Genomic DNA, 24862 nt, shown 5'->3' with positions numbered 1-24862 from the left:
TTAAATCTGTTGTCGTCAAGCAAATAGACCCATATATTTTTAAAAAACGTTCTTCTCTTCCAGAAATACTGAGATATTTAGGCATGACGTGAGGTCTCAGACTTGCTTTAAAATGAGAGTGGGGGCTGGGAGAGTAACGTTGAAATAAAAGTGACCGTGGGTTGATAATTGTTCGATTGGGTTGAATCTGGGTGAAAGGCTCATGGGGGTTTATTACACTCTTGTCTCTAATTGTGTATGTTTAACATTTTCCATAATAAAAATTTAGAATAAATAGACAAACCAAGATAAATCAAGTGCTTTAAATAAAAAAGTGTTAAGTCCCAAAGAGGGAGAGGCTGGTGGACAGTACTGCTGGCCTGGGAGGACAGGGTTGAAGGAGCCATTCTCTGCCAGCTTAGCCCTATACCATGTTTGTACTCGGCTTTGGAAAGGGGCATCTTCGCAGAGCTTCTGTGGGTCACCCTTTGGGCTGTTCACTTTGGTTCAGCTCCCCTCCTGACTTTTTGGCTTTGTAGGGGGCAGGCAAGGGAAGAAAAGGAGGAGGGAGGGTGGTGATGGTGCAGAGACTGGATGGGCCAGCTGCCTCCCTCACCACATTGACTGGAAACGCTGACGTTCACTCCCACCCTCTAGACCTCACCCCCCCCCACCCAATGAGCAGCTGGCAGAGGGAACTCTGAGATCCGTCTCCGCCTTCAGATACCCCATCTCATGATAGCTGTTTCCTTTTGCAGTCCAGTGACACAGGATGACCCCAAATGTCACAACCTTGGCAAGCACCGGAATGAGTCTCCCCAGCCCCTCACGGGGACAGCAAAGGTCAGTGAGTCACTCGGGCGTGGGAAGCCCCTTCCCCGCTCGCCCAGGTACAGCAGCCTGGTGGAAGCTGAGGTCTGGGGCGGTGAGTAGAGACCTGGGGACACAGGTGGGGACGAGGAAGAGCTTTGGGAGAGCGGGATGAACCATGGTGACCAGGAGTGGTGGCCCCCCAGGTGCGCAGGCACCTGGGTGACTTGCCTGTGTGAGTTGGCAGGCCTGGGAGAGGGCAGACCACTCATGGAGCCAGAGTAAGATGCTCAGAAATAATCCCGAACTCAGCATCTGAGCCTCCAGCCCCAGCCCTAGCCCCTAGCCCACTGGTTCCACCTTCCCTAAGTGCTTTGGCCCTCAGTGTTCCAGAGAGGTGGGCAGAGAACTGGCTTTCATATTCTTAAATGCCTTCATGGAAGGCAGTGATACATTCTCCCTGTCCTGATTTCTGTTCTCAGGAACAGTGGCTGTGACAGTAATCTCTGTCACTTCTAACCTTAGTCCCTCCTGTTGCAGTTCCCCCGAGGGAGCATTTGGCAGGCTCTTGGATGAGGAGAGAAGCCTGGCCAGTGGCCCAGCACCTGGAGCTCTTAGCAGTCGCTGGCCCAGGTGGCCAGGCTGCTGGAAAGGGAGGAGGGATGTGGACCGACACTGGGACGTGTGTGCCCACCCACAGCTCCTCAGCCACCCAGAGCCCAAGCAGGGCCTAGGGCCTGGGAAAGACCCATGAAGTCCTGGGGTTGGAGGCATTTGGAAATCCCTGTTGTTTTGCTCCCTCTTAGCAGTCTCCAGAATCCCTGGTCAAGCCGGCTGCACCCCCATCAGCCTGCCCACGGCACCTGAGGATCAAAAACTGGGGCAGCGGGATGACTTTCCAAGACACACTTCACCACAAGGCCAAAGGGGTGAGAAGTCTGGGGCTTCTGGGAGAACCACTTTTGTCCCAAGTCAGCGAAGCCATCAAGGCCCTTAATGGATCAAACAGATGTCCCCTTGGGCAAACCAGACACGCATCAGCTTGGGCAAAGGGTACTGGGAACAGAGATGCTTGTTTCTCACAAATTACAGTGGGAAGTATATGATGCTAACTCCCTGTTAACTCCCCGATGGATGACGGATAATCCAGAAGGTGAGATAAGCAATTACAGGAACAAATGAATTCTTTCTCAGAGAGACAGATTTCAGCATTGTATTAGGGAGAATTTTCTACCAGAACTGTCCAAAGCTGAACTGAACTATCCAGTCCAGTCCCGTAGTGAGCTCCCTATCACTAGAAGGATTCAAGTGCTATTTGATAGGGAGGTGGGAAAGGGGTTCAAGCCTCCAGTGAGTAGTTGGACTACTTATTATCTTCTAAGTTTCTTACTCTAACGTTAGAATGTATTCTGTGATTGTTAAGTGGGAAAGAATTGAAAATTTCAAGGCCATGAAAGCAGGGTCATTTCCCACACCTTCCAGAAATGACCACTGTTAACCTTTGGGTGTATTTTCTTTCAGCATTTTTTCTGTGCCATCCCCTGGCTTTGGGATTTGCACCTTCTCAATTCATTTTGGCTGAAAAGCAATAGTTTGTCCCCAGGAGTCATATCAGCCTCTTTAAATGAGAAGGTAGTTGAGATCTTCCCAGGGATCGAGCTGTTGACTTTGGGTGTGGGGCTGGCTCGGGGGCAGGGCCAGAGACTGAGCCCAGCGTGGTGGGAGCAGCCCCAGCCCATAGCCACTGGGGTTCAGCCAGTAGAGGAGAGGAGATATGAGTCGGGGGAAAGCCTGGTAGACCCCAAGGAGGAGGTGCCACAGAGGTGGAGAGGGGTGGCAGGGAACTGGAGCAGCCAGAGTGGAAGGAGGTGGCCAGGACAGCTGGCTCTGGTGGAGGAGGATGGCCATCAACGCCTGTGCTGAGGGGCCAGGCAGCCAGCCTCACCGTCACCTCTCTCTTTCCAGGATCTCGCTTGCAAGTCCAGGTCTTGCCTGGGAGCCATCATGAACCCCAAAAGTTTGACCATAGGACCCAGGGACAAGCCTACCCTCCCAGACGAGCTTCTACCTCAAGCTATTGAATTTGTCAACCAGTATTATGGCTCCTTCAAAGAGTAAGTCTCGCTTCCTGCAGCATCGCTGCCTCCCCCTCCCCTGAGCTCTCCTGTCTCCTGCCCTTTCCCTCAGACCCCAGACCCCTTTCCTTCCCAGGTTTGCAATGGACCGAGGGCTAAAACGTAGTTTTTCAGGGGAAAGACCCTGGACACGTTCTCAAAACCATAAGACAAAGAGGCATGGCAGTAATGGTTGAAAGTGTGGGTCGGGTATCTAAACGTTTGAGTTTGAATCCTTCTCCACCAGTAACTGGTCCTGTATCCTTGGGAAATCTGTTTACCCTCTGTGTGCCTCAACTTCCTCACAGGTCAAAGCAGGGTCGTGATAAAACCTGGCTCATAAGATTGTTGCGAGGATTAAATAAGTTTGGAACGGCGTCCTGGCACAAAGTAATGAGCTGATATACAAAACCTTTTACTATGAAATGTTTGAGATAGAAAGGACCTCAGAGACCACCTAGCCAAGCCCTCCACCTGCAAGTGTGAGCCGGGAAGCCCAGCGACAGCTAGAGTTCAGTCCCAGCTAGAATTTAGGCCACCTGACTTGGAGAGAGCTCTTTGCACTGCACTCTGTGGGGATCTCTATTGCTGAGTTTCATAAAATATATGGCTATTAATTTAGGTCCTTTTATATCTTTAAAATAAAAATGCACAAAGGGATTGTAAGGCAGAATGGCCAAGGGAATGGATTTGCTGTTTTATGGGCTGGGAGGGGAGTGTGGCTTTTATGGTGCAGCCCCATGTGGCACTTTACTGCACGAAGTGAGCCACAGAAGTAACCTGGGACACCCCCTCCCCATGGCAGAAAGAGTGGCTCCTGGTGATGCCACGTCCCCTCTGCTCTGACCTGCAGTGTCTGAGCTGGAAGGGGCCTTGAGTCTATGAAAGAGACCCTTAACTTCTGGGGCTGTGATCCTCTACCCTGGCTGCACAGTGGTCGCCATTAAGGACTTTGCAAAATACTGGTGCCAGGGTCCCCTGGGCTGGGGGCATCAGCTTCTCGGGAAGTGTGGAGGGAGCGGATACCCATGTTCTTTAAAAGCTCCCAAGGCAATTCTAATGTACAGCAGGACCGAGAACCCTGTCAGGGGTTTGCTGCTCTGTGTGCTGTATAAATAGAACCTCTGCAGAAGTGCTTTGTCACTAGGAGGTCCAAGGTCCTTAAGCTTTCAACTTGGTTGTTGACTTATGAGCTTTTCAGGGTCAAGGAATTTTCTTGATGGGCTTCACTGGACCACTGTATTGAAGCTGACATTTACTGAGCGCTAGGTATGTTCTGGGCTCTGCCTTATGTAAGGCTCACCATGACTCTATGGGACTGGTACCATTATTATCCTCCCCACACTGTACAGATAAGGAAACCAAAGCCTGTGGAGGAGATGTAACTTGCTCAAAGTCACACGTTCTGAAGTTCCAGAGCTGGGATTTGAGCCCAAGCAGTTTGGGCCAGAGCCCCTGCTTTAAACCTCAATGTTCTAGCATCCAGCTCTTTGACTTTGAAGGTTCTGACTCCATGCTGGACCTGGGGGTTCCTGCTGCTGTATGGAAGGGAGTTGGGTGGGTGTTATAGCCCCAGGAAGCTACAGGGCTGCTCTGGCTGGCTGTTGAAAACCCATTTACTTTTCACAGAGGGAAAAAGTTCCACTCTTCACAATCACAGATCCATGGCTTGGATCCCCCAAGAGGTCCTGGGGGTGTGAGTGACAGGTGGCAGCCCATCCCTACAATTACACTAGCAGCCAAAGGCATGGACAGCTGGGCCGGTTCAGTCTTTCGTGAGTGAAGGATTGTATAGTTAGAAATTGTAACTTGCCGAATGTTCTGTCCAAAGTCAGTGCACCGACGCCAAAAGCCACTCCCTCTTTTCCGAACTAATAGGCATCATAGCATTTTAGTGCCTCAGAAATGTGACTATTTGAAAACAGTGGTAAAATGTAAAACGCTAAAGGAATTGGGTGAGAACATAAAGTAATCTTTTCTTACATAGTCCCACGTTAACACCAAGTATGTTGGAAGCATCTGCGTTCTGGTGGTCGCTACTGTTTTCACGCTCAGATGCAGAGCAGGGAATGTTGCTAGAAGCTTTGTTTGGGGAAGGAGGGCTGCCGGTGGGGCAGCCTCAACCTCACCCAGCAGGTCTGTATGCCAGGAGTGTCCTTGAAGATAAATAGCACCGAGTGTTTTGTCTTTGAGCTTTTTTCTTTAATCAGGGAAGAGTTGTCAAGACACTCTTCATCCACAGAAAGGCCATTTTGTCTTGAGTTGTCCAATCTCCTTAATCAGGAGTTCATTCCTTAAATAGTTTTGTTTGTTGCAACTTGAAATGTCTTTGGTGCCCATTGGAAATCTCAAGGTTGCTGTGTGTGTGTGTGTGTGTGTGTGTGTGTGTGTGTGTGTGTGTGTTTCAAAACCTTCCTGGCTATGGGATATTTTTGAAGCTGGGAGGGGAGGGGAGAAGCCAGTTTGGAAATCTCACAAGGGACAGCTGGCCGAACGGCGCGGGGGTTGAGAAAGCTCGCTGTAGACAGCCTGTGACGCTGGACCACACTGTGGAGGGCTCCTCCTTGAGCGGCCCTGGGGCCCTGCAGGCTGAGTCCTGAGGGCAGTTCCCCGTCTGGGCCTGACCAGGGAAGCGTGGGCAGTCCCTGCATATCTCTGGGCTTGCAATCCCTCCCACCCAGTGTGGAAGGTAGAAGGTTAAGAGCCTGGGCTTGGCATCAGGACAACCTGAGTCTGAGTCCTGAGTTTCCTCTTTACCACACTTCTGTTCCTGGGCCAGTACTTAACCTTCCAGATACACCGACTATAAAAAGGACACAAAAATGCCTCCCTCACAGTCTCAGTGGGACCCTGACTGTGGGTGGCTTCGCCCAGTACCTGGCTCACAATGAGTACTCAGTACACAGGATCTGCTGTGGGAGGGACTGATTCATCTCTTAACCAAGGGAAGGTGGACGGGTGCTCCCCTGGCTGAGAGGCAGGACGGGGCTGCGGCTTGCTGGATGCCGCTCCGGCTCTCGCAAGTGTCTGAGAAGCGCTGCACTCCGTGCTGAGATGAATATGCTTTGAGAAAACACTCCTAGAAACGACAAGGGTGCTGGTGGGATCAGGACCAGCTGTGTAACGTGCAGGACCCAGTGTGGAAATAAAAACGTGGCTTCCTGTTCACAGATGATTAAGAATTCAAGACAGCAGAGCATTAAACTCAGCATGGAGCCCTTCTGAGCTCAAGGCCCTGGTCACATGCCCATGAAGCTGGCTCTGGAGGGGACGGTCTCCCTGAGAGACATCTTGCCCTCCTGGTGTCCTAGTTCAGTTCCTGCTTCTGTGGATTGAATCGGTCTCCATTTAAGGTCATCTCATTGTTGATCTTCCTGATGCCTTCCTGTCCCCCAGGGCAAAAATAGAGGAACATCTGGCCAGGGTGGAAGCGGTAACAAAGGAGATAGAAACAACAGGAACCTACCAGCTGACGGGAGATGAGCTCATCTTCGCCACCAAGCAGGCCTGGCGCAACGCCCCCCGCTGCATCGGGAGGATCCAGTGGTCCAACCTGCAGGTGGACTCCCTTAGCAGGAGAGGAAGCTGGGAGCCCGGCGGGCCCTGAGCAGTGGCTCCCAGCAGCCCGCCGAGCTGTGCCCGGGGCTCCCTGCGTTCTCTCTCCCCGGCCCTGAGCTTGAGATGGGGGCTCACGGCCACCCACCCCCACCGCCCCAGAGTCTAGAATCCGATCTCAGCACCAGGATTTCTAGCCGATCTTTCTCGCTTGCGTTAAATTTCAGAGACTAAACGCCAACGTGAAACCAAACGACCTTGCTATTATAACAGCTGAGGCCCTGGTTGTTTACCTCGACTGAATTCTTGGCTTTTAGAAAACATTTCCTTTATCCTAGCCTCCTAAGCTGTCTTTACGTTTTATTGCTGGATAATAGTGAAAGTACTTGGACAGATAAAGAGATAAGAAATGCCAATGCAACCAGCTCTGGCTGTAATACAATGTTCTGGAGGCCATGTGTAGCATGTATAAAGCAACTAGGCTGTGGGAATCCTGACTCATGGTGCTTGAGAATCAGGTTTTCTTGGGGGTTGGGCTTTGATACGGTCTTCCAATTGAGGGCTCCTGGGCTCCCCTAGGAGAGCAGAGGAAGGATGAAGGGGCAGAGAGGAGGATGCGCTCCTCAGCGAGGCGTTCGGGTCGTGGGGTTTGGGGCCACTCCCTCAGTCCCCGTGGCTTAGCTTTTAAGATCAGCTCCAAGGCCTCTGTCCTCATGGTCCTTGACGGGCATGGTCTGGGTGGGCTGCGTGCACGCAGGTCTTCGATGCGCGGAGCTGTTCCACGGCCCGGGAGATGTTCGAGCACATCTGCAGACACCTGCGTTATGCCACCAACAACGGCAACATCAGGTGGGTGTGCTTTTCCCGAGGCTACGAGGCTATGCTGGGGCCCGCCCTGTCCCCAAGTCTTAGCCAAGAGATGCAGATGAGTTTAGGGGAGGCATCTGGGCTCCAGGAGAGACTAGGGAGAAAGAAAGGAGAAAGACTCGGCTTCTTCAGGGAGCCCTCGCAGTGAGCTGGCCTCCGTGAGCTTAGTGCCTCGTCAGTGGCCCATTTCCTTGGTTTCTTTCTGACTTGTAGCCATTTGGAGGTGATGGGGGGGATCCTTAAGAAGCAACTTCTCCACTCTTTGAGGTTAACGCTCCCCACTTTAGAGGAGATGAGAAGTTGTTTTTGCAGCCAATGTGGTGATTTTCTTAGAGGTGGGGGAGTGGCTGCCCATCAGAACCACTCCTGCCTTACCTTCCCCTTCCCTTAGCCAAGGAGGTCAAGGTCAACTCATCTGGTCCTTCATTCATTTTTCCTTTCAGCAAACACTCAGTGCCCACCTGATGAGGACCTAGCACAGGGCTAGGCATGGGGGTGGGAAGTGACTAGGACCCTAAGACGAGGCTCCAGCCCACTATGAACCTATACCTTGCACTAGACAAGCGTCCAACTAACTCAATGGCAAAGAGAACTATGGTGCAGCTAGGGAAAGGGTTGGGCAGCTAACCGTGCCCGAGGGGTGGGGAGGGTTCCCTGGAGGACGTGGTCCCTGGGCTGGTCTGGAAGGTAGGAGCTGCAGGAAGAAGAAGGAAGGAGAGGGTATGTCAGGAAGTGGACGGGTTACACAGAGGCCAGCGAGAGCTTGGCATGTCTCAGAGCTGCAGGGGTTTGGTTCAGTTAGCTCGGGTGCAGAGGGCTGGGGAGTGGGAAGATAGGAGGGGGCAGGGGACCTGTTGGGGATGTCTGGAAGCGCACACCGAAGCTGGGTGGTAAACAGCACTGTCCTCACCTTGGGGAAGGTCGGCCATCACCGTGTTCCCCCAGCGGAGCGATGGGAAACATGACTTCCGGGTCTGGAACGCCCAGCTCATCCGGTATGCCGGCTACCAGATGCCTGATGGCACCATCAGAGGGGACCCTGCCAGTGTGGAGCTCACCCAGGTACTAGATCCGGCTCTGGGGGGTGACAGTGGAGCCCAGAGGGGTCAAGGGACTTGGATCTCCAGACTCACTTGGCCTGTCTTGTTTTCAGCTGTGCATCGATCTGGGCTGGAAGCCCAAGTACGGCCGCTTCGATGTGATGCCTCTGGTCCTGCAGGCTGATGGCCGTGACCCTGAGCTCTTCGAAATCCCTCCCGACCTTGTGTTTGAGGTGCCCATGGAACATCCCAAGTAAGCAGGCTGTGGGTGCCGGGGGTGTGAGTTCACATGCATGCCCCCTCTTTTCCTAAGTGAGACCTCAGACCTCAGGACCCTCCCTGCACCTCCCCCCAAACCCAGCCAGCAGCAGGTGATACCCAGAAGGGCCAACTTTCAAGGCCTGCCTTGTCGCCCTTGTACAGCAACTCTGCACTTGCGTGTCGGGCCTCAGAATTATAATGAGATGCTGATGGTGACAGGAAAGCAATGGCTTAGACAGACTAGGCTCTAGCAGCTTGGGAAGATGTGACCTCAGGAAAGGAATCCTTGAAAGGCTCTGAGATTCTCACACTGTGCAGCCCAGGCCTCTTTGACCTTCCTGCCAACTCTCTTAGCCATCCCTCTCCTGACTGATGACAGTACTTCAAGAGCTCATCTGGTTCAGCCCCTCCTCCAGGCAGCTCTAATAATTACAAAACTACCTGCATACATTGACACTCACTATGTAGCAGGCATTAGGCTGGGCTCTTCTTTTTGTCCCTTGAATATACTGAACTTACTTCTACCTCAGGGTCTTTGCACTTGCTCTTCCCTCTGCCTGACATGCCCTTTCTCCAGAATTTTGCAGACTTCATTTCTTCTTGTCAATGAGGTATTTCCTGAATGTTACCCGTTCTGAGAAGCCTCTTCTGAACACCTAATCTAGAGTAGGCACCCTCACCCTTCATCTGACACATCACCTTGTCTTTATTTTCCTATTTATTTATTTGTTTACTTACTTATAGTCTGTAAGGTACTTGAGAATTAAGGATCTTGTCTTTCTTGTTCGGCAATATATCCCAACACGTAGCAGGGTGCCTGGCTCATAGTAAGTGCTCAGTTATAAATATTTCTGGAATGAATGAATATACAAATAAAGGATACTATTATTTTCACAATAATCCCATAAGTTTGATGCTCTTATCTCTATTTTGTTGGTGGGGATGCTAGGGCTCAGAGAGGCTAAATAATATCCCAAGATTACACAGCTAGTAATCAGTAAGGCAGAACTGGAACCCAGGCTTTCTGACACTGGAATCCTTACGTGCTGTGTTATGTTGGGTTCTCAGCATTTAGCACAGGGCCTGTCAAATACTTGATGCTTAATATGTTTGCGTGAATGAACTTGGAATGAATGTATAATTAGCAAATGACATGTGGTATGTCAATTCACCTCTCCAGGTGGAATGAACTTAGAGATCAGCACTTGGAAAGGAGTTTTCTTGGTGCACTCTTTCTTTGAAGGTTTTTTTTGGGGGGGATGAGTGTGGGCCAAAGTGAAGGCCCCACTGCCACCAGCTCTGCCTCCCTACCAGGTATGAGTGGTTCCGGGAGCTGGAGCTGAAGTGGTATGCCCTGCCGGCTGTAGCCAACATGCTGCTCGAGGTGGGTGGCCTTGAGTTCCCAGGGTGCCCCTTCAACGGCTGGTATATGGGCACGGAGATCGGAGTCCGGGACTTCTGTGACGTCCAGCGCTACAACATCCTGGAGGTAACGAAGACCGTCCAGCTGGGCCGGCTGGAGGTGCGGGCCTGCAGCTGGGATCCAAGAGACTGACTCACCCCCATTTCTCTGCCTTTGCAGGAAGTGGGCAGGAGGATGGGCCTGGAAACACACAAGGTGGCTTCACTCTGGAAAGACCGGGCTGTCATTGAGATCAATGTCGCTGTGCTCCACAGTTTCCAGGTATGTCTGGTGTTTGCGGGTCTGAAGCCTTTCTGGTTAGAAGGTCATCTGGTCCAGCCGCCCATGTCATGCTTGATTTTCCCCTTACGGCATTGCTCATTTATTCACGCATCAAACAATGTTGAACACCCTGTTTTTGCCAGGCACAGTGCTAGGTGCTGGGGATAGAGAGACCAGCCCTCTCAAGTCTGCTAGCGTAAACCTGAACGCTTCTAGCAACAGGCAACTCCTTACCTCCCAAGGCTGGTCAATCCCTGCGCTTGAGCACTGAATCCTGTCCTCTCTCAATTTTCAAGGACTTTACTCCTGAAAATCCTCCGTGCCCTCTGCCCCGTAACATTGATACCTCCTTATCCACTGGATCATTCCCATCAATGATCAGTAAGCTGTAATGATTCCCATCTCAAAGAGATAAATGGCTAGCTAACCAAATACTCCCCGTACCCAGCTACTACCTTGTTTCTCTGCTTCCCTTTAACGGCAAAACCATTGAAAGACCTCATTGCACGTCCTCATCCCCCAGCCGCCCCAGTCAGGCTTTTATCCTCCACAGCTCTGCCAGTGGGATTCAGGCTGTTGTTCAAACTCACCAAGATGCTTCCCCCCTAAGGGCCTTTGCACTTGCTTTTTCCTCTGCCTAGAACACTCTTGCCACAAATCATCCCGTGACCGGCTCCTTCCCTTCATCCAGGTCTCAACTGTCACCTCTTCAGAGTAGCCCTCCCTGACGACACCATAAACAAAGGCATCCTCACCCACCTCCTTCCTGTCTTTCTTATTCCTTTAACCTTTTCTTTCTTTTCCTTCATAATCCTGATTAGCTCCTGACATTATGGAGTCTATCTGCTTCTTTCTTTGTTTCCCCCATTAGCATGTAAGCTCCATGGGGCAGGGACCTTGTCTCTCTTGTTCACTGCTCTACCCCTGGAGCCTAGAAGAGTGTCTGGCACGTGGCAGATGCTAAAAAAATATATGTATTGGATGAATGAATGAGAGGCCACGCCCACCTGAGCAGTTGTTGCTGTTGCTTCCCTATCTGAGCAATGGCAGCCACCAGACACAGCAGGTTGGCTCCTGTGTGGGACTGAGCCCTCCGGTCCATCTGCTGCTCTCCTGTAAACACTCCCCTTCCTTTGAGGAAGGAGCCATGGACGTGTGAAGCTATTACTTTAGAAGCTGGGACCATGTCCACAAAGTTGGCAGGTGCCCTGGAGGCCAGACCGCAGGGCAGAGGGTCATTCATTCATTCAGCAAAGTTTTATTGTGCATTTTCCATGTGTCAGGCCCTAGGCCAGGCCAGGAGTGTGAGCGGTGAACAAAATAGACAGAAACCCTGGCCTTGTGGAATGTAGTGGGAGCTGACATTAAACACCCAGTAAATACATATTATCACACACTGTTCCCCAGAGCTTGTCAGGCTGTAGGCATGTCAAGCTTGTGCCTGATTTTGGGGAGTGGGGGGGAACGGGGCAGCTCCGAGACAGGACAGGAAGAGCCTCCTGGGGCTGACCCAGCTCGGGAAAGCCCCACTGGCTGTGGATCACACATCCTGACTCCTGCAGGCTCCCAGCATCAGCTCTGATATTGGCAGGATGCGGATATGTCCCAGGAAACCGCTGACCCTCAACTGTCTCCTGACCATTGCTGACCACGTCCCTCCACTGCTTGAGAGTCTCCAGGACTTCCTCATGACCCTCCTTCAGGGTCAGCTTCAAAAGACTTGGCCTCATTTCCTCATCTGTAAAATGGAGATAATAATGGTACCTCCCTCGCTAGGTTACTGTAAGGATGAAATGAAAATGAATGCAAAATATTTAGCTGCATTGCCTGACCCATAGTGATCACTCAAAAAAACATTAGTTTCGTTGTTATTTTTATTTATTACTGTTACAACTATTCTCACAGCTCTCATCATTCATCAGCTCCTGCGCCTAAAACCGGTCTGGCACCCAGTAGTGGCGGTGTGTGTATGTATAGAATTTTAGAAGGCATAGCTGATCCTACTGGAGCCCACTGGCTCCTCTCCTGCCTCCCGGCCTTGACTCATGCAGTGTCCTGCTCCGGGACTGCCCGTCTGCTGCCTAACTGGTACCCATCTCTCAAAACTCACTTCCTCTTAGAAACTGTCTCTAAAATCCCGCATCTCTCCTCTGGGCCCCTGTGTGAGCTAAGCCCTCCCTTGGCCCTCCGTCAGCACCTGCACTCACCTCCATCATAGCTTCTATCAGACCATGTGAAATGACTGACGTCCTTCTGCCTCCCGCAGTTAGAGTATGATCCAATGCAGAGAAGAGGTCACGTCTTTCACCTCAGTATGCAATACCTGGTAGATAGAAATAATAATAGCGGCTAACGTTCATTGAGCACGTTTTATGCTTTACTTGTATTATTTTATTGCATTCTTTCAACAACGTCATGATGTAGGAACTATTACCATCCCCATTTTACAGATGAGGAAACTGAGGTTAAGGAACTAATAGCTCAAAGTAACATGGCTAATAAGAGGCCAAGGTTTGAACCACTCCATGAAACCAATGTCTCTTGACTACATGAGTTGCTCCAGACGATGTGGCTGCCCTTGTTGGATCATTCCAGGAAGGCTCAGACCCCTTGGCTTCTAATTTTAGGATGTGGGACATTGTGGTGATTTGTCTTCCATGCACTGTGGTTCCCCCCAGTGCTTCAGTCCTCTTCCAAAGAACCTAGTTCCTCCTTGGCTGAGACAGCCACATCCTTGGGAAGGTGACTCCTGGAACTCTTTACCAACAAGTGACAAAAAGCCACTGTGGTTTGATTCATCGGCATCCAGAGAGCAATTTGTGAGAGTCCAGGGAGACTTGTGGGCCTGGGAAGCTGGACACTGCCCGCAGAGGGCCAAGCGGGGGCAGCGTGTGGCCTGTGGGCTGACCATGGCTATGGTGACTGCTTGGGTTCCTTAGAGGCTCTTAGTATTTATTTTCAGCAGCGAGAAGGGGGCCAGAGGAGATTGTGGTCCCATTTTACAGATTGCCAGGCCCTTCCATAGTCCATCTGGGAGCCCTGCAGCCAACCGAACACTCTCCTCAGCTCCCCTCTTGGCCTCCTTCTGATTTAGAAGCATAATGTGACCATCATGGACCACCACGCAGCTGCAGAGTCCTTCATGAAGTACATGCAGAATGAGTACCGGTCCCGAGGGGGCTGCCCAGCTGACTGGATTTGGTTGGTCCCCCCAATTTCTGGAAGCATCACCCCCGTGTTCCACCAGGAGATGTTAAATTACGTCCTGTCCCCTTTCTACTACTACCAGGTAAGAGAGGGGCCTTCCTCTCCTTTCTGTCTTGGGAGCTCGGGGGTGGAGAGAGTGTGTGTGTCTGCACGTGTGTGCATGTATGTACACACGTGTGCGTGCGTGTGTGTTTGCATGTGCCTGTGCACATGTGTGCTCACTAATGCAGGATATACGAGGAAGGATCGGGGACACAGAGGCATATTTTTAATGCTTTTCAGGCTTCACTCAAGGATGCTTTTGTCCATTTCTACAGAAGTGAGACTGAAGGGAATACCTTTTATGGTACCTTTAGTAGCCCGTTGCTCTGATGGAGTTTAAGCTCCTGAGGGTGACCACCATTGTGCCCGCCTGCACGGGAGGGCTATAGACAGTCACATGGCATAATGGTGAAGAGCTTGGCTCCCAGGTCAGATACATCTGGGGGTGATTCTCCCACTTCCTAGCTGTATGATCTTGGGTGGGTCATTTCACCCATCTAAGCCCTGATTTTCTCATCTCTAAAAGGATGGTCATCAACTCCACGATGGAGGAGGTTGTGTGGATCACATGAGCTGGTGTACGTAACAGCTCAGCCCAGTGTCCAACCCAGAGTGCACTCAGGAACCGTTACCCAGTGAAATGATCTCATTTTTTGTCAAAACCTCTTTGGTTAGATTTGGGGAAGAGCTTCCTTGCTCTAAAAGCGAGAAGTAGTGTGACTGACTGCCTGGGATAGTTTGTGCCTGTGGTCATAGCACCTTCGTCTAACTCTCAGGGGTATCCCAGGGCAGACTATGCATTATATACAATCTGTATAGCCTTCCTAGTGATCAGACACCAAAAGGAAAGAGATGTGCAGCCTCTTCCTTCCAGGGGGACACTAATGAGTGAGTCAACTGTTCGTGTGCAGGTTCTGTGCCGGACATGAGCTACAACTTGGAGGGAGACAGACAGATGCAGCCCTTCCCCTTGGGGCTTTCAGTGAAAGGGTGGGGACAGGGCCTGCTCACCCCCCCAACTCACGAAGGGCATGAAGGGCCTTCTGTCTCTCCAAGCCCAAGCCAAGCCGGGGCCCACCTTGCCCACATATCTGCCCTCTTTTCTGAAGGTGGAGGCCTGGAAAACCCACGTCTGGCAGGATGAGAGGCGGAGACCCCGGAGAAGAGAGATTCGATTCAAAGTCTTGGTCAAGTAAGTGGGAGCAGCCAGTGTTGACATCTGACCCTCAGCCCTTCCTTCTAGGCCTTGAAGGGCAGGGAACAATGAGAAAGGGTTTGGAGGGACTTCCCTGGTAGTCCAGTGGCTAGGACTCTGCACTTCCACTGCAGGGGGCATGGGTTCGATCCCCCGTTGGGGAACTAAGATCCTGCATGCTGCACAGTGCGGCCAAATAAATAAATTAATTAAAAGGTATATTAAAACTATAAAAAAGAGAGAGAGAAAGGGTTTGGCTCCCAGAAATCCAGACAACAATTCCCAGGGTCACCTGCCACCTCTGTCCCAGCCTTCTCTCTCCTCCATTTTCCCAAAGGGGCTGAGTGGTGGGTGGAGTGGGAGAGAGGAGGAGAAGGGCGGTGAGTCAGGGTGGACAGCTGATGAGAAACCTGGGTTCTTCTCCCTCGATCTGCTGCACTTTAAATGCTGGGACCCCGTCTTCCTCTGGAAGGAAGACTCAGCACACAGAGTATGTCTGTCCCCACAGAGCCGTGCTCTTTGCGTCAGTGCTGATGCGTGAGACAATGGCTTCCCGGGTCAGAGCCACGATCCTCTTTGCAACAGAGACAGGAAGATCAGAAACACTGGCCCGGGACCTAGGGGCCTTGTTCAGCTGTGCCTTCAACCCTAAGGTAGCCGACTCAGCCTGTGCATGGAGAAGTCTGGGGCAAGTTACAATGACTGCTCTGCTCCTGCATGTCCCCGAGCCTTGGGAATGCTGATGTACATTGAAAATCTGTGGTAGAAGGAGAGAGGTGTGGCCAGGGATTCCCAAACTTACCTAGTAAATAAGCTTTTCATAGTGTTCCAGGGAACACAGTTTGAGAAACACCTTCTTAATGATGCCAAGTCTTAATATCCATGAGGTGTTCTAGATGGATTTTATCCGCATTTACAGAACACCTCCTATACAGGGTGCAGTGCTAAATGTGAAGGGAGCGGAGGATGAATAAGATGCAGAGAAATAAAACAAAACTCCCAAGGGTGACAAATTCCTTCCACCAGTGTTGGAGTTGATCCTCCATCACTGAAGGCCTCCTGGGTCAGGTAGGCCTGGGTAGAACCGCGAGGCCGTGACACATGTCACCTGAGATTAGCTTCAGGCAAAGCATTTGAGTCCCCGAGGTGCCAGAGGAGTTGTCATTTTTGTAAACTGCTCATCCCGTTTTTGTGGAAAATATGTCCACGCACTCAGAATTCAAGATAGCAATGGAAGCGGTGAGACGTGCTCTGATTTGGGACATGCAGTATTTTGGAGGCAAACCCTCCAGGGCTTGCTGATGTGTTCGCGTGGGAGAATCAAAGAATCGAGGATGCTGTGTTCAAATAGGTTCAGTAGACAGGGATTTGTTAAGTACTCACCTCCTCTGTGCCGGGCACCAGGGGACCGAGATGATGAAGGGGACTCCCGGCCTGAGTAGGGTGAGGAGAGCGCTGGGAGTCTGGGGAGGGCGCCAGCCTGGGAAGCAAGGGCTGATGTCCACCCTGGGTGCCGTGCAGGTTCTCTGCATGGACGAATACAGGCTGAGCCATCTGGAGGAGGAACAGCTACTGCTGGTGGTGACCAGCACGTTTGGGAACGGAGACTCCCCCGGCAACGGAGAGGTGGGTGGCCTGAGTCCCAGGGGTCTGGGGTCTGGTAGAGCCCAAGAGAACCAAGGAAAGGATTTGGGGACTCAGCATGTCCTAAGGAGGGCACTCGGGAGTGAGAGCTCGTATCACTCTGGGTCGCCCTAAGGTCAGCCATTGGCTGCCTCCTTCATAATTTCCTCTGTGTGTGTGAGCTGCCTTTCCTGTGACGAGCTTAATATATTTCAGTAAATTGACCTGCCTTTTTAAATTCAAAAATTCATGTTTAAAGGAAACTTTCTATCACTCGCACAAATGGAAAGCCAGCAGAAATTGGTCCCAGGTAAATCCAATGAAAGCCAAGCAGTTACTGAATTCTAGCTGGATACTGTTGCCTAACCATGGCTTGCTTTGTTTTTTAAAAAGAGTAATAAGCAAGTATGAGAGAAGTGTTAAGTCTCCATTAGCAGCAGTCTGAGATTTTCTCCCTAGTGTTCAGGACAAAAGAATGAAATAATTGAAACAGGAATAACTATAAAAAATTAAAGAAGAAAAGAATACTTTCTTACCATGTGATCTGACACTATTTTCCACCTAAAGTTATCTTGAGTTCCTGGGAAATCAGGGTTATTTCAGAGAATACGGGACCAGTTGTCACTCTGACAAGAAGAGAGGCTCATGTCCCATCAGGAGTCCCTCTGGAGATGCCCTGCTATAAGGCAGGCCCCCCTCTGCCAGGGCTGGATGGGCTGGGGGTTGGGCTGTCCTCGCCCCCCACCAAAGGTCAGGCCCACATGAGTTGCTAAGGCTGAACTTGTCCCTGAGTCCCAGCCAGGCAGCCCCACCTAAACCAACTTCCCTGCGAGCACCTTGAACTTTCTCCTGCCAGATATGTCCAGTTTTTAAATGAGCCACCAGAAGAAAGGGAAAAGTGGTGCTTTTATTAATCCTGTCCTGGGAACTCTGTGGTTCTCTCTCTTTCTAGAAACTGAAGAAGTCCCTCTTCATGCTGAAAGAACTCACCAACAAGTTCAGGTGAATCTCTTCCCCACTCCCAGAGGCTGGGTTCCAGGGACGGAGCTGGGTGTGTATAAGTGGGAACTTCCTGGGATGTCCAGGCCCAGAGACAGCCTGTTCTCAGAGGTGTTGTGGGTCAAAGCAGGGACACCAAGTCCCGTTCACAGTTCTGCAGGCCAGGCATGGGGTTGGTCGTGGGAGTTGGAGACGAGGCTCGGGAACCAGGGAGGACAGGAAGGGGCTGTGCACTGGCAGTCCTTGCCCGGCTGGGGCGCGAGGGTCAGAGGCTGGCCTGTGGGCGGGGTCAGCTCACCCAGGCTCCGTGCGTGTCCTCCTCGGGCAGGTATGCCGTGTTTGGCCTCGGCTCCAGCATGTACCCTCAGTTCTGCGCCTTTGCTCATGACATCGACCAGAAGTTGTCCCAGCTGGGGGCTTCTCAGATCGCCCCAACAGGGGAAGGGGACGAGCTCAGCGGGCAGGAGGAGGCCTTCCGTGACTGGGCCGTGCAAACCTTCAAGGTCAGTTCACAGCCGGAGCTGCCGCACAGCACCGGGAGGGAGGCTGCGGTGCACTCGTGCCCAGGACACCTGTGCTGGGCATCCTGGGTGGCATGACCCCTGCTGGCTCCTGTAGGCATGGTCCCGGGTGTGGGCCGGGATCGCAGGCCTGAGAGCTCAAGTCGCTGCTGCTTTCCCACAGCCCCCGGAAGAGCTCCACTTGACACGTCCCTGCCCTCGGGAAGCTGTGGTTTAAGATCTTTCCCCCTCTGATTATCCAGGTCACCTCCTGACATCCTTGTCTTGTTTCAGTGTCCCAGCCACAGAGAACTTGGGGACAGGGATATCTCAGTAGGTCTTTATCACCTGTGGCTTGACCCCACTGACTGAGAGAACTCCCTGAAGCAAAGCGTTTCACCCAGCAGTGGGGCTTACGAACACCACCTTGAGTGGGTCCGACATGGTTCCCAAGCCCACGTCTCCTCCACACGATTCCACGTCAGGAAACTGGGAGTAGTCACACCTGTGTCATAGTGTGGGCATGCGGATAAAGCGAGATGCTGTCATTATTAATATTCATGATAACAGCAATAGCTACTGTGCGCTGGGACCAGCCATGTTTTGGGTTCTCATAACAGCCCAACCAGATGAATGTGCTTAGTAATTACACAAGGCTCTTAGCTCAGCTGCAAGGACTTAAAAAATGGTAGCTACTGCTGATGACAGGGATGACGGTTAACACCAGTCGGCTCCATCTTTGTCCAGGCAGCCTGTGAGACGTTCGAGGTCCGAGGCAAACACCACATTCAGATCCCCAAGCTCTACACTGCCAATGTGACCTGGGACCTGCACCACTACCGGCTCGTGCAAGACTCACAGCCTTTGGACCTCAACAAAGGTATACCTGCTTCCCCGCACCACACGGAGCTTGCTTGCCCTTCCTGCCGGGGTGGGTGTCTCTGAGTCCTGAGCCTAGGGTCAAGGAGACCACTAAGACCCTCTGAACAGAGGCAGCTAGTCTGGGGCTACCAGGCATCTCTCTCTTGTTGGGTCCAAGAGCCTGCTGGGATGCAAGACTTGCAGGCGTGCTTCGTCTCTGAGAGAGGCGGTTTAGGAGGAAACCCTGGGAGGGCAGTGGAGAGAGAAGGACGCTCCTATGTGCCAGGCACTGTGCTGGACTCTTTGTGCACCTGCTCTAAGTGACCCCTGACACTCATCCTGTGAGAAAGGCACAGACAGAGAAACTGAAGTTCAGGGAGGTACAGCAAGTTGCTAGCAGATGGCCCAGTTGGGATCTGGGCCCCAGCCTTCCCGCTCTAATGGCAGCCAGGTATTATGAAGAACATTTTTCAGAGGCAATTCCAGGCTACAGTCTGGGAACTCTGAACGGCCCATCTGGATGCTGTGCTTCCTCTTTTCCTATACCAGGACCACAGAGGTCCTACACGTTTCCTCATGCTTAGGATATCCCCAGCTTCAACTACGCTCTCCTGTGGATCCCAAGCCATGGGATGTCCTAGAAATTCCCATATTGGGGCATTTGCATTGCATTTCCCAATACCTAGCAGCGGCACAAGCAACCTCCGTCAGACCAAGGGTCTTTATCTGTGATTCAGAAACACAGTGGGGAAAAAAAGAAGGGAAGGAAAACCCCAGCACCACCACAGTGAGACGCCCCAGGGTAACGTCTGGGTGTAATTGACTCGGCACATGGAGGCTGCCCCACCAACACTTAAGAGCCACATTGCCGCTTCACTGTCTCTCTGTCCCACAGCCCTCAGCAGTATGCACGCCAAGCATGTGTTCACCATGAGGCTGAAATTGCAGCGGAATCTACAGAGTCCAAAATCCAGGTAGGGCAAAGGAGAGGGCTTCTTGGGTGACGTTCCACAGATTTTATTTTAATCCAGGAAAGACCAGAGCAAGTCAGTCTTAGAAAGGAGAGGAGGGAAGTGTCCACTGGCATTAGCTAAGATGCCACTGGTAGGGTCAGCTTGATTGTTAACCCCTGTGGCCACCAGCACCTTTACATTGGGTCTCCATTAACCGTGGGCCAGTTTTCCAGCTTGGGAACGAGGCACCTGCTTCACTTCCTGTCCTTTGTGACTTAGCTATTTCACCAAAAGGGGAGGGCAAGAAAAACTCAAACTATTTGGCTTTCTTAAGAACTTTCAGGAAAAGTTTTGGCAGGGAAGGACCTTTCCCCGCCAGGTCAGCCAGCAGTGTGGATTCTCTGTAGGTTTTGTTTTTCTGTGCTGTCCTTACATTCATTAGCGAAAGTGGGCTGTGTTCTAATAAGAACCAGATTTGTGCTAGACACTAGGAAAGGTCTGTCTCAATGCCCACATACCTCCTAGTGCGATGCTCTCTTTAGGCGGAGTCTGTGGTCAAGCTCTTGAGGGCTTGGGAGGGCTGCATGGGAGGATTCCTGTCCACCCTCTCCCCACGGAGAAGCTGCAGGCCGGGTCAGCCCCGGGCCCTCTTGAGCACCCCAGCCTCAGGAGGCCGGCAACCCGTGCTCATGGAACCGGGCAGGAAAATGAAAATAGGGCACGTTTCCTGGGGAAACTGACCCACCCATCAGGGAGTGCTGGAGGAAATCCTGGTGGCGTAACCAGAGGCTTCTTTTTCCTTCTGCAGCCGTACCACCCTCCTGGTGGAACTCTCCTGTGAGGGCAGCCAAGGTCCAAGCTACCTGCCGGGAGAGCACCTCGGAGTTTTCCCAGGCAACCAGCCAGCCCTGGTCCAAGGCATCCTGGAGCGAGTGGTGGATGGCCCTGCCCCCCACCAACCCATGCACCTGGAGACCCTCTGCGAGAACGGTGAGGCTTCTGCACAAAAGCCTCAGCTGAGGCCGCCCCCAGCATCCTCCCACCAAGCCCCAGCCCCACTGATGGGCTGGGCCCGGACCTGTGCTGCAAACGGGCAGCTAACCCTGTCCTTCCTGCTGAGTGGTGGGCCTCTGAAGCCCGCGCCAGAGCAGCCTCGTACGTAGTCCTCGACTGGCCGCCGGGCCAGCAGGAAGGGCTGCTTCTTTGGGACTCTCTGCCCAGCACCAGAGGCTGGGCTATCTTTCCCCTTCATTCTTTGCTTACCCGGCCACTTTTGTTGGTTGACTGATTCATTTTTCCATCAAAATTTTAACTACTCACATCTTATATACCAGGCAGGCCCTGGGCTACAAAAATGAATGAGACTCCGTGTCTGCCCTCAGAAAGCTCACTACCTAGTACAGGATGCGGATATGCAAAAATAGTCATAATTATTATTATAATAATAACAGTAGCAGCCACCATTTTGGGGGTAGTTACTTGATGCCAGCATTTTATCAATACATGCATTGTCTCTTTAGTCCCACAACAAACACGCATGTGCAGCTTGCTTGGTGACATGATAGAGAAATGTGGAAACTATGAAAATGGTGAGCTTTGAAGATTCAGGTCCCTGATCCATCACTTACTAGCAATGTGACCTTGGGCATAGGAGTTAACCCCCCGAGGCTTAGTTTCTTTGTTTCTAAAATAGAGATAATAGAGCCTTCCTCGCAGGGCTGTGGTGAAGAACAGATGAGTAGATACGTGTGTGTACAACCTTCACCACAATTCCTGGCACCAAACAAATGCAGGAATGGAGGAATATCCATTTTCCATGGGCTAATCGACATTTGTCCGGAAGGTCAGAGGAAGGTAGTTTAATACACCCTGAAAGTCTCTTTGGATCCCGAATTTTATGTTTTGGAATTTATATTGCATTTTCATGGCATTCTAATTTCATACTGCTTCCCCATCGAGGGTCTCATTTATGCCCACCTTCTGTGGGCAATGGGCAGGGCCAGACCATGGGTGACCAGGAGAGCTTGGCTTCTCCTGGCCATCCTAACTGGAGAGATGAGGCTGTCCTGGGGTGGGGTCAGAGTCCCCGTGGTGTGCTAAGGCGAGGCTCTCAGCCTATGTGGTGAGCACAGCACTGGGTGACAGGCACTAGGAGAGGAAAACTAATGAAATCAGTAATCACGGGCCTTCCAGCCCTTTGGACTAGCTCCCTGGCCTTAGCATTCTCTGCAATCATGATACCTCCAAAAAATGTGTCCCCCTAAAGAGAGTGGCCAAAATAGGACAGCAGGAGCCTGAGAAGCAAAGTCTGGCATTGTTGCCCACTGTCCAGGAGTGTGTGAGAGAGCCTGCACCTCGGGGATAAGGGGGCAGAGACATCCTTGTGACTGTAGGGGGACAGATGTGGCTCCTCAGGCCTGGGGTCTAGAGGAAATAATGTAATACCAATATTTTTACCTAATACGTGTACTGTTTCATTCAGTCCTCATGCAAACTCAGCAGGACAGGTTTTATTATCACGTCCATTTCACAGAGACCGAACCCAAGTTCAGAGGGTTCAGTCAGCCTACTAGTAAGTGGGGAGCCAGAGTTTGAACCCATGTCTACTGGCTCCAGCGTCCATGCTGTGACCGCCCTGCGTACGGCCTCTTGGCACTCCTTGAGACTTGCCACCTCACTTTGGGCTGAGGGCTGCTCACGCAGTCACCCCTGGAGACCGCAGTTATGGGCTTTTCTCTAAATGAAGAACTGGCCTCTGGGGTGTACATCAGTCTTTGGTGAATTTAGTCATGGTGAGTCTGTAGTTCAGCTGTGTGTGTCCTGCTGAAGTTCAGGTCTGGGCCAGAGAGCGACTGGACTCTGGTACATAGTTAGTTTTGCAGGACTGTGTCAACTTGGGGGCCCTTTGGAGGGCTGTTGACCAGCCTTTCCTGGCAGCCCTATCGCTGGGCACCATCTTCCTGCACTTGAGTTGGGCACATGAACTCTTTTGCTGTTCCTGGAACCAGAACTCCAGTGTCTTCTCTCCCCTGCAGCTGGAGGGTAGAGGGTGTCTATCCCAGATGCCTCATCACTCTTTGGGAAACCTAAATGGGGCCTTTTTCCCATCCTGACTCCTTTCTTCCCTATCCAGGCAGCTACTGGGTCAGGGACAAGCGACTGCCCACCTGCTCACTCAGCCAGGCTCTCACCTATTTCCTGGACATCACCACCCCACCAACCCAGCTGCTGCTCCGAAAGCTGGCCCAGCTGGCCACGGACGAGGCTGAGAGGCAGAGGCTGGAGACCCTGTGCCAGGTGAAGGTCGGGGCTGGTGGGTGAGGCAGGAGCAGGGCCCCAGAGTCGGGGACATTCTGAGCCTAGTGCTGGTCTTTAACCTCCAAGGGGAATCCACCCCAGCTTCCCAAAGTGCGATTTGTCAAAGGCTGGGAGGAAGCCAGGCATCCTCTCCTGTCCCATCTCTAGGACGTAGTTGTGTCAAGTGAACTGAATTGTTTTGAATGTCTGCAGGATGAAACCAAAGTGCACTTCCTCAGAAATGAGCTAGAAAAGGAGAGCCACTCTGTCTTTTATTCCCCACACCTGGAACAAGCCTGGAATTTAGGAAGTGATGGAGGATGGATGGTGTGGATGAATGGATAATGGACACAGTAACAGATGGGTAGTTGAATTCATAAATGAATGAGAGAATGCCTTAACTCACCTGCAACTTTCTAGACCCACGTCTTTGCAAAAGGCACTGAATATCATTATTACCGTCACCATTATCGCCAATTATCTTGATTCCAGCCACCTCCACTGCCCTTATCCTCTGACTGCACTGCACTAACCCGGCACACATTTTCTCACTTAATTCTCACAACATCCCCATGAGGTAGGGGATGCTATCCTCATTCCACAAAGGTTAAGTAATGAGGACGAGATCCCACAGGTAGTAAGAGCGTTCGGCCAAGATTTGAACCCAGGTCTGTATGATTCTGAAGCCCTTCCCCAAATTAGATTAGAATAAAGATTTGACTCCTGCCTGCAAGTTACTGACAGTTAAGTTCTAAGCACACAAGTTAGGGAAATGCTACTCATTGGCCTGAGCTCCTCCAGGACAGAAACTTTTTCCTCTCTAGCTCGGTGTTCTCAGCACCGTGGACAGCACCTGGTCCTTTGAAGTGTGTGCCGTGCAAGTGGATGAATGAATACTGGATTGTGACAGCCTCTTCCCTCTGTGTGGGGCAGGCGCCCTGAGACACTCATATTGCCCTTGGCTTTCAGCCGTCTGATTACAACAAGTGGAAGTTCACCAATAGCCCCACCTTCCTGGAGGTGCTGGAGGAATTCCCGTCCCTGCGGGTGTCCGCCAGCTTCCTGCTCTCCCAGCTGCCTGTCCTGAAGCCCCGGTATTACTCCATCAGCTCCTCCAGGGACCACGCACCCACGGAGATCCACCTCACCGTGGCCGTGCTCACGTACCGCACCCGAGGTAAGGCTGGGGCAGAGGCTGTGGAGCGGCCCAAGTCTGCTACTTTCTGGGCAGCTGTTCAACATCTCAGCTTTGGTCTCATCATCATTAAACACCCACCTTCCTGAGCTGTTAACAGCGATAGGAGGAGTATGGGAGAGACTACCATGAACCAGGCACTGAGCTAACGTCTTTGTGTATGTGTGATCGGTAACCATGTGAGACGGGAGCTGTGTGCATTTCACGGGTGAGGAAACTGAGGCACAAAGAGGTTAAGCCACAGGTTCAGAGTCACCCTGGTAGCAGGTAGAGAATGGAGATGCAAACCCAGGTAGTCTGACTGCTGAGTCCAAGTTCTTAACCACCATTCTCCTCTCTACTGTCCAGCTCCTGTTGGGACAATTTAATGAGATCAGATGTGGAAAGTACCCAGTACTTAGTGGGCGCCCAGCGATTCTTAGTCTTCCTGATAGTCCAGCCTAAATACAGGGGTGATTCTGCCTTGATGGTTCATTCATTCACTCACTCATTCAGCGATGATCTATTTCATACCTCTTTATGCCTGGCACCACGGTGGGTGTGGAAATACAGCACACGTAGACCCTGCCCTCATGGAGCTTCCCATCTAGAGGGAACAATGAAGAGAGATCATAGAAACAGACAGCTGTTATTGTGTAGGTGCTAAGAAGGAAGGTGCAGGGTGCTGTGAGGGCAGAGGA

At 51.7% G+C, this 24862-nt stretch overlaps 1 protein-coding gene across 1 annotated transcript in view; it reads left to right on the top strand.

Annotated features, from left to right (window-relative positions):
• Window positions 1–24862, top strand: part of NOS2 (nitric oxide synthase 2) — a 37327-nt gene that overhangs the window by 8241 nt on the left and 4224 nt on the right. Inside the window, exons 3-22 of the mRNA XM_024737301.1 lie at window positions 738–822; window positions 1596–1718; window positions 2755–2903; window positions 6300–6462; window positions 7216–7307; window positions 8246–8387; window positions 8479–8618; window positions 9941–10115; window positions 10209–10310; window positions 13405–13599; window positions 14669–14751; window positions 15263–15407; window positions 16276–16380; window positions 17330–17379; window positions 17705–17879; window positions 18624–18756; window positions 19633–19711; window positions 20499–20680; window positions 22824–22987; window positions 23957–24164. Coding sequence (XP_024593069.1) covers window positions 738–822; window positions 1596–1718; window positions 2755–2903; window positions 6300–6462; window positions 7216–7307; window positions 8246–8387; window positions 8479–8618; window positions 9941–10115; window positions 10209–10310; window positions 13405–13599; window positions 14669–14751; window positions 15263–15407; window positions 16276–16380; window positions 17330–17379; window positions 17705–17879; window positions 18624–18756; window positions 19633–19711; window positions 20499–20680; window positions 22824–22987; window positions 23957–24164 — 2690 coding nt within the window. The remainder of the gene's footprint in view (window positions 1–737; window positions 823–1595; window positions 1719–2754; window positions 2904–6299; window positions 6463–7215; window positions 7308–8245; window positions 8388–8478; window positions 8619–9940; window positions 10116–10208; window positions 10311–13404; window positions 13600–14668; window positions 14752–15262; window positions 15408–16275; window positions 16381–17329; window positions 17380–17704; window positions 17880–18623; window positions 18757–19632; window positions 19712–20498; window positions 20681–22823; window positions 22988–23956; window positions 24165–24862) is intronic.

Source organism: Neophocaena asiaeorientalis, unplaced genomic scaffold (genome assembly GCF_003031525.2).
Source record: "Neophocaena asiaeorientalis asiaeorientalis breed wild unplaced genomic scaffold, Neophocaena_asiaeorientalis_V1.1 scaffold129, whole genome shotgun sequence".
NCBI lineage: Eukaryota > Metazoa > Chordata > Mammalia > Artiodactyla > Phocoenidae > Neophocaena > Neophocaena asiaeorientalis.
The sequence above is the reverse complement of the archived record's forward strand: the minus strand, read 5'-3'. Positions and strand labels throughout refer to the sequence as shown.